This window comes from Scyliorhinus torazame, chromosome 14, assembly GCF_047496885.1.
Source record: "Scyliorhinus torazame isolate Kashiwa2021f chromosome 14, sScyTor2.1, whole genome shotgun sequence".
NCBI classification, from domain to species: Eukaryota; Metazoa; Chordata; class Chondrichthyes; order Carcharhiniformes; family Scyliorhinidae; genus Scyliorhinus; species Scyliorhinus torazame.
In genome coordinates, this window is record NC_092720.1 from 18,779,235 (window position 1) to 18,788,872 (window position 9,638).

General features: G+C 44.5%; 1 protein-coding gene across 1 annotated transcript; it reads right to left on the reverse strand.

Annotated features, from left to right (window-relative positions):
- Positions 1-1,462: 1,462 nt before the first annotated feature.
- Positions 1,463-6,563, reverse strand: LOC140389472 (extracellular calcium-sensing receptor-like). Its single transcript, XM_072473602.1, is given in 7 exon segments — positions 1,463-1,569; positions 1,572-2,354; positions 2,465-2,588; positions 4,534-4,629; positions 4,676-4,771; positions 4,946-5,782; positions 6,480-6,563. Coding segments are annotated over 7 exon segments (2,127 nt in total).
- Positions 6,564-9,638: the final 3,075 nt, after the last annotated feature.

The following is a 9,638-nucleotide window of genomic DNA, read 5'->3' on the forward strand; positions in this document are numbered from 1 at the left end:
TGTGGGGAGGGAGGAGGTCGTAACAAATATTTCAAAAGTATACATGGAAAACGCCTGGACATGTTTTTATCTGAATGAATATTTTGTAATCCATGTGTTAGGATGCATGAAAAATACTTATTCATAATTTTGATACCTCGAAACTTTAGCATTCCCAACGCAAACTGCATTAGCTGGTCCCCACATTCTGCACTCTGTTCATTTGAGGTCATCCAGAACTCTGCTACCTTGTGTTCTTACTAACCCTAAGTCCAATCCATCTGTCCACCTTGTGTTCGCTGACCTGTAAACCTCCCGGTAAAGCAGTAACTCACCCTGTGATCAACACATGCCCCTAATCGTCCCAGATATCTGTGTCCATGTTCCTTGATGTAAAGTTCGACTCCTGTAAGGGACAACATATGCGCGGCTGTGCAGAAGAAATAAATAACAGTGCTGCAACACTTAAACAAATCATCAACTCAGACCAAAAGGAAATTAGACGGAACGTTGATCTGTCCTCATGTAATTCGGCCCTCCTGACCATTCCCGACTTAATTGTTACACCACTGCCCGCCGCGTCTTCAGCTGCCGAGGTCTTACACTCTGAACTTCTGTCCTTAACCTCTCTTCCTCTCTTTCGCCGTTTTACAGGTTCCTTAACTGCACTTCTCTCAATATCGATTTATGAAACTCCGTGCCTAATCAAGAAATTAATCACAAAATTCTGACAGTGCAAAGCAGGCCTTTCGGCCCATCGTTTCGGCGCTGATGCCCTAACAGAGCATTCGACCGAGTCCCACTCTACCACTTTATCCCCAAAGCCTTCGCTTTATAATGCTCTTGTGAAGCACCTTGTGAATTCTGATTACATTAAAGGTGCTGTGCAATTATAAATTGTGTTTGTTGGAGGAAATCGGAAGAGAATGGTGTTCATCAAAAACGTGATGGTAAGTGGAACAATCTAGTGCGATGGATGGAATTTAGGACATGCTACCGTCTCTGCAGAGAAGAACTTGGGATGCCACAGAGAATCTTTGTTATATTTCGTTTATTATTTTGTCTGTGCCATCTTTGCTTTTATGGTAGATTCCAAATTTTAACGACATCTCATTGCTGTCAGTCTTTACATTTATTTGATTCGTAACATTAGATCTCAGGCATAGTATTGCATTGCCACAGAATCCTCTTGTTTATGATATTGAAATCTATTTCCAGTTGTTTTAGTTTATAAACATTCTTCAATTTTATTCTTTACACTGCAGAGTGAGATTCAGCTTGGAAATCGTGTACCCATGAAAGCGACATCTGGCCCAATTGCATTATGAGCCTATTAACTTTACATGTGAAGAAGTGTCAAAGGTTGCGAAGGGCAATGGGGACAGAGCAAGGTCATGGGTCAAATGGGGAGTTTTTGCAAGGAGAGGTCACAAAGCGATTGGCCTGCCTCGGTGCTATTTGAGTCAATGGTTGATTGATCAATTTAACCCATCAAGCATCTCTTCGTATTCAATTCTTGTCTTAAAAGGATAACATAACATTTAGGTGCAAAAACTCAAATCAGCAAGCCAGAACTAGATGACAGAATGGAAATATTTCTGCCACAACAGTGTATTTCCCAGGAGAACTTACATACGCTGGAATGAAAGTTATCCAAACGGCACAAAAGATAAGCATGCTAAAAGTTATGTGTTTCGCTTCATTGAAATTATCAGGCAGTTTTCGAGCAAGAAAAGCAGCCACGAAACACACACGAGACAGAAATCCAATGTAACCTAATACACAGTAAAAGCCTATTGTGGACCCGACATTGCATTCGAAGACTATTATCTCGTGAAAGTAGTCGCTGTTTTTCTCAGGGTAGGGTGGCGATAGAGTTAACCAGGCAGCACATATTAAACTTTGGACAAGTGCAAGAATTAAAACAGTTAACCGCTGTTGTGTGGGTCCAAACCACTTCATGAGATTGCTGTTCGGGAGTGTTGCGTTGAATGCCATCAGCACAACGATTGTTTTGCCCAGAACGCAAGAAATACAAAGAAGAAAGGTAATACCAAATGCTATATGGCGTAATGCGCAGGACCAGCTTGAAGGTTCCCCAATGAATGTAATTGAGCACAAAAAGCAAAGGGTCAACGCGAGAAGAAGCAAAAAGCTCAACTCTGAGTTGTTCGCCTTAACAATAGGAGTGTGTCTGTGGAGGTAGAACGTCACGAAGACGCCTGTGCTAATGCAGGCCGCAAACAATGCGAGTGTGACCAAAATGATACCCATGGTTTCTTCAAAGGACAGGAAATGAATTTCCTTCAGTATGCACTCATCTCGTTGACGATTAGACCGGTATTCCAACGGACAGCGAATGCATTCTGTTGAATCTAAAGACAAACACAATCGGAATGGAAAATGGTGATACAAATCCAATAATATTGGGCAGACGGATTACAGCTAAATTATTTGTGAAAGGCAGACTCCTATTTGTTCTTACCAGTCATGTTACTTATTTCACCATCCGCACATCGTATGCAGTCAAAACAACAAATCGGTTGACCTTTTCTTGTTGCCCTTCTTGTTCCATTAGGACAGGGGTCGGAGCAAACTGCTTTTGGAACCTTGTTTTAGACAATAAAAATGTAATAGACAGCCATCATGTACTTTCCTTTAAGTCATAAAATCTCTACAATGCAGAAGGAAGCCAGTCGGTCCATCGAGTCTGCACCGACCCTCTGAAAGAGCCCAGTGCCCCGCCACTTACCTGTAACCCCATAACCTCACCTGAACCTTTCGACACTTAAGGGGAAATTAAGCATTGCCAATCCACCTAACCTGCGCATCTTTGGACTGTGGAAGGAAACCGGAGCACCCGGAGGAAACCCACGCAGACTGTATCCACACATACAGTGACCCAAGGTTGGAATTGAACCCGGGTGCCTAACGCTGTGAGGCATCAATGCTAACCACTGTGCCACCCAAGTCCCTTGGCATTCACAGTCTGAAAAGGCATAAACTCGATATTCCTTGGGGGAGTTGGAATGAATCCTGCATGCATATTATCCCGTGTTCCTCCCTTTTCCTTGATTCATCCTTGGGCGCCATCTCCTTGTTGTTCCTTCTCTTATTTCTTCTGATAGTTGTTCCCCAATGAGATCCCAAGCAGCAATTGCCAGCAATCTATTGTACGTCAAGATCTAAGTGCAGAGCGGAGACCACTGGCCAGCGTGAGTCAGTGAAAGAGGACCAGTTGCTCGACATTTTCTTGATTCCAGCCGCTCTAGCCCCCGAAGCTCAAACTCCCTTGTGTTCTGGGTTAATAGATATTATTGACTCAGAAAATCATGCAAACGGAAAAATGACACAGAAAGTAATAATCAGGGCCAAATAAATGACATGTTGCAAGTTTTAAATGACTGCGAAACAAGAGAATCCTGAGGCATGTTCAAGCGCAACTTTGAAGGGTTGGTAAGTGAGGAAGGCTGTGAAACAGACGTGTAGGTTCCTTGGCTTGGCTTTCTGCATAGAGGTAGGGTACAAAAGCGAGGAAGTTTTGGGTGACATTTATAAATCACTGTTCATGCCTCAGATGATGTCTTATTCCGGGCCCACACATTAGGAAGGATATTAAGCAATTCGAGATGATGCAGAAGGATTCACTAGAATGATGGGACTTCAATTACATAGCGAAACCAGTTATTCTACCCAGTGAACAGGAGGTCAAGGGGCGATTAAATAGGGCTGTTCAAACGGGCTTTGAAGACTGCACAACGCGATGCCCCATCCCGCATCAGAAAGGGGCAGATTAAAGTGATTTGCCAAAGATCCAACTGAAAGATAAGAACGCATTTCACAAAGCGAGTTATGATGGTTTGTGAATTCACTATCTGAAATTGCGACGAAGCTGGATCAAAAAATACGTTTCAAAAGGGAAGTAAAGAAATACGTGGAAGGGAAACAATTACAATGTTCTGGGGGGGGGGGGGGGCAGTGAGAGGAATAATATCGATCATTCAGCATGAGCCGAATGGGCGCTTTCGATGTTTTATTTTTCTATGATTTCATTGGGCCCACGATAACCGGAGAAAGAGTTATCTGATTAGTGCCACTGCCCACCTGGATCGGATGGATTATCGCAAAACGCACAGAGAGCAATTTTATTGTCAGGCCCGAAAGGCTGAATTGCCCACTTCTCTCCTTATTGCTATGTTCCTGTGTTGATATTTTAAAGTTGAGATAGGTTTTAGCTGTTGTGTCTCAAACATTGGTGCCTGACATTTGCTTTTGAGATTAAAAACAGGCATGATGTCGCCGCCGTGTTAACTGATTGTATCAGCGTTTGCAGGAAACACAGGGTAGAACAGAGAAGCTCAAATTGGACCAATGTTCGTAAATGACAACTTTATTTGCCGGAGAAAACGTGTTTGGCAATTCTTAACTACGTGTAAAACTTTGCTCCGTTAACGAGTTTGAAGACTTTTACAAGTTCGACTTATTCCTCAACCCAAAAACAAACCCGGATAAGCAGCATGCTCCCACATACTGCCATGAGTGGAATTTCCTTACCGTGACCTGAGAACCACTCCATATTATGTCACCTTCGCTTATAACAAACTCTTGTCCCGGCAATGCAGATCCATCATAGTAACCAACAGTTACAATCTTCGTGCCACCCAATGCATTCGGCTGGTGTCATAGGGTGTCAAACAATGTCAAAGGTTGGGACTGGGTCGCCATTTTCATCAAAATAGACCGTTTCGCCAATCTTAGTTACGAATTTTACGGTTTTCAGGTAATGCAGTAGCTTTATAATTGGAAAGCGAGCAGTTAAAGGATCGATGTCTTTATTGCTAAATTATTTGAAAAATGCAAAAGAGTTTATGTTCAAAGTATCAAAATCATATTAATATTTCACTTTCAGAAAGGTCGTTTTATCAAAGGTGGAATCTCCTCGTAACAAACAGAAACATTTATTTACCTGCCATGGTTGAAAGTTTGAAATGCCTGCACAGCTGTTATTGTAAAATGGTCCTTTACCAAGTTCGCAGGAAAGCATATAATGGAGAGCATGAGCTATAGCATAAGTGGCTTTATATACGTTGTAAGTAACTCTGTACTCAGTCACATCTGTAAATGTATTATACGCGGTCTGCAGATTCTCTTTTGATGTGCATGCCTGGGTGACCGAGTCAGTTTCAGTTCCAGTTGTTCTGTTTCCCATCTTGTCCAGCGTACAGTTGAACGTTCTCTCCCAAAACTCCTTCACAAATGGGTTTCCCGGGTACACAGCGGGGTGAACTTGCATCAGGAATTCTTTCAGCCCTGGTGAACTGACTTTGCGAATTGCAACCCCGATCGCGCCAGAAACAAATTGTCTGCTTTGTCCCGGCGGGAGAGGTGAAGTTGTGATCCAGGCTTCGCTCCCTACCCACTGCACTCCGGTGATGTTTTGTCCTGCTATTTCCCGGAGCAAAATGGCCATGTCCGATTGAGACAGAAATGCCACAACCACCCGTGTGGAAGATGTCCTTATGGTGTTTATAGTTTTCAGCAACTTTTCCTCAGAGTATGTTTTGTGGAAGGACTCCGAGAAAGCGATGCAAACGCCTGACCGGCGGACGAATTTCCTGAAAGTTTGCATTCCAAAATTCCCATAGTCATCGTCACTTTTAATAGTCCCGATCCACGTCCATCCAAAATGAGTGACGAGTTGGGCCAAAGCCCTCACCTGGAAGTAATCACTCGGTATTGTTCTGAAAAACGACGGATATTCGATTCTGTTACTGAGACAGACGCAGGTAGAAACGTAGCTCACCTGCAGCAAAGCAAAACAGATCAGATTATTCTACATCAAAATCAAAATAAGTACCGGAATATATCAGGGGCGCGATTCTCCACTCCCACGCCGGTTGGGAGAATCGCCTGGGCCGCCAAAATTTCTGGGGACGCCGGTCCGATGCCCTCCCGCGATTCTCCCAAGTGGCGGGAACGGCCTGGTCGAGTTTCGCGGGCCGCAGGCTGGCGAATCGCCGGAGACACCCAAAATGGCGATTCTCCGGCACCCCCGCTATTCTCAGGCCCGGATGGGCCGAGCGGCCCGGCCAAAACGGCGGGTTCCCCCCAGCGCCGTCCACACCTGGTCACTGCAGTCATGGGTGGTGCATGAACGCTGGGGGGGGGGGGGGGGGGCGGCAGCGAGGGGGGATCCTGCACCTGGCTTCACCTGGAATGTGGGACCTCCTTCCTTCCGCGGCCCTGCAAGATCCGTCCGCCATTTTCTTGCGGGGCAGACTTAGAGAGGACAGCAACCACGCATGCGAGGATGACGCCCATTATGCGGCGCCGGCCGTGTCATCTATGCGGCGCCACTTTTACGCAGGCAACAAGGCCTGGTGCGTGTAGATGACGCGGGCCCATACTGGCCCATTGTCAGGGCCTGAATCGGTCGGGACAGGGGCCGTTCCGCGTTCACGACGGCGCAGCCACTTCGGCGTGGGAGTGGAGAATCCCACCCCGTATATCCGGTAACCCAGGGTCACATTTGGAAGCACTTCCGGGTCGTTGTTGATTTCCTCGACAGCAAAAACCATCGCCATTACGAAACGGAAGAGCCTGTGCCGGAAGCTGTGAAGAAGGCAGTACAGTGTTGGTTCCGTCAAACAAGCACATTGATTATTGAAACTGCTTGCCCGTTAACCTTTAACACAGTATGACCAAAGTATACCCGCTGTACAAACTTTCAAAATTCACTCTAGTCACATGCTGACCAGAGAAAAATTAAAAAGGACTTGTCCAATAGTTTTGCTGAATGTGAACAGGAATAAATGAAAACAGGACCAAAATCCAATGCCGCCTGACTCTGATTGGAAAATTAAGTTAAACTTTTCAAGTCGCCGCATTGATCAGCGCCAAATGTTTTAAAAGTCTCGGATATTCTATAATCTTCAATAATACATCGGCCCATTTAGTCGGAGACAGTTTAGTTCTTCCCCCATGCCACTCGCGTGTTATATTTGTATCCATAAGTAACGGCAACCAAAACAAAACCGAGTAAAATCTCAACAAATCACGATCTGGGTTGCTGCTGTTAACTTACTTTTTAATGGAATTAACGGTAGCTCTTAGAATTTACGACGACTGGGTTTAATCAATATCCGACAGCTGATTGAGAAGATGCAGTTTTAATCATTGAGAATTAGATCTTTCGGAAGTCTCTTAAATATTGCAAGTCAACGCGGAAAAATATTCAGAGTTTTCGAGTGAGAAGTAACTTAAGAATTCAACAGCGGGGTTGCCGCATTACTTACATTTCCAATTTCCATCTAGGTGGTTTTTGCTTCATGTTACAGGTGGGTTTCCGGGGATAGGGTGAAGGTGTGGGCTCTTTCGAAGGGCCGGTGCAGACTCGATGGGCCGAATGGCCTCCTCCTGCACTGTAAATTCTATGATTCTATGAGAATCGTGTTAACCTGGCCGGGTTAAACTGCCTTCAAGTAGGTAGCCGTTTCTGTAGAATGTTTACGTCACTAAGTAGGTACTAATAAACCAGCAATAAACTGATACATGCAAAGTAGCTATTACTCCATAAACAAACATACTCATTGACAAAACAGTTGGCACGATTAAGTGGTGTCGCTTATCAGAAGCGTGCCAAGTGCGCCAATGTGATACAACACTGTTCTTTAGCTTGAAATACTTTTGCCGGTGATAAGGTTCAACTCACGTCTTGCATTTAATGGCTTTTGGCTGCATTTCAAAGGAAATATCCTGATACTCAACGCTTGCGTGCACGCTGAAAATTCCACCCAGAAGAATGTTGCCGCCCTTCGATGAGCCCTGCAAATCATCTGTCAGTTGAAGCGGTAGAAAATAACACACACACACACAAATACAGCCGGGGGCTGTTTTACCAGTAAATAAACGATAATTGCTAAGAAACAATAAGGAAACGAATTCAACCGTGTTGAGTACCAAAGGGCATCTCGACCAAGGTTGAGCGGCTGCACCAATGATGGAAACTTAATTATACGAGAATTTCCAGCTCTTCTACCACTTATCTTTCTGCAAACGTAAATTTTGAACACGTTAATTTGCAAATCGGGAGTTATCTCTATACTTGTGCCCAGAGACGGGTGTAATCGAGACGCAAATCCATTATTTAACGGAATTTGGTGAGTGAGCTATGAGTGCAACCACACGCCCGTGTCAGGATCTATACCAGCAATAGTGATCCTTCCACACAAACGCAGCCCCGTCCATAAAACGGTCGCGGCCCCAAGTTACAAAACCAGATGCGAGTTTCCTGTAGCTGCCCTTGCTGACAGGCTCTCTTAGCATTGCCACCAGATATTCAGGTGCACTATGAAATAACGTCAGCTTTCCCGTGTTGTCTTGCAATTTTTAGTTTACCCTCACTGTTAAGTTTATCCGCACTGAATTCATACATGTTTATGGCTTTAGCGTAACTTATATTTTAAAAGTCTGAAAGCTTCCCCAGTTGCAGGTTCTTTGTCCATTGTGTCCAATATGCTTGAGTGGCTGTTGAGTGAGTCGAACTCTGATTTTCGTCCTTAAAGATGAATATAAGGTGCGAGGACGACCTTTTGATTAAGTTAGGATTTTTTGCAATGATTTATGCCCATTTAAGACCATTTTATTTCTGACCTTATTCTAAACGGACTGAGAAGATTTGAGCATCACTTGACATTAACAGAATGAATGGTTGAATTGTGTTTTGTGGACTAATTCTAGGCAGTTCCCATGTAAAAAAATCCCAATGAACTGAGATAAAGATGTTGCTGAAAATAATTTCTGAATCTCTAAAGCACGCGGCCTATTATTCAACAAGAATGAAACAGGCTACAGTTGTATTCAAATACGTCATTAGAACTTTCTCAACTTAGTTGTTAACGGTTATTCAATAACGGCAATACGTTGTAGTCGTTTCCTAATTCAAGGGTTCAAGGCCTCGTGCTTTCTGACAATTTAAGACGCATTTTTGATTGGCCAAAGAGCTTGGAAACCCCCATTGCTCGCTTCAAAAGTTTTCAAAACAAGCTCTGAGAAAGATGCAGAAGGTTGTACCTGTTTGTCTTACATGGAATGTAAACGGTCACTACCTGTTGGCTGAATCCAGAAATGTTAGACACATGTGGCAAAATAACAAGAATTCGAGACTCTGGGTGTGAAAACTCAACTGCTGAAGGCAAGCAATGAGCACAGCCCGATAAACTCCCGGGACCCTGGCTGACAATGAGTATCTATCCTACTTGGTAAGTGGCCATGGGGCTGTTGCGATCAGCAAGGCTGCATTCCCCGTTGAGATGTTCAATCGCAGGCGGAAAACCCTGCCTCCTAAAATATATTCTGCTGGACTTTTGTCACTGAATGGGTCCAGGTGCGGCGCCAGTTTTGCTGTTGCGGAAGTCCTCGAACCACGAACCGGTCAACACTGTCTCAGGAATGAAGAATCCAGCCGCAAGTCCCCTCTGAGCAGTCAGCCAAAAGGGAAATGTCTCCAAACGAGGCGATTGACTGCGGAAGGGGTGACTGCCATCGCCGCAGGGAGGTGATTCATTTTTTGGGGGGAGTGAGAGGTACAGGCCCACAAATACATTTCCGCCCGCGTTTCCTCAAGGGCGTCCAGCTATGAGGATATCTGTTTCTGTGAA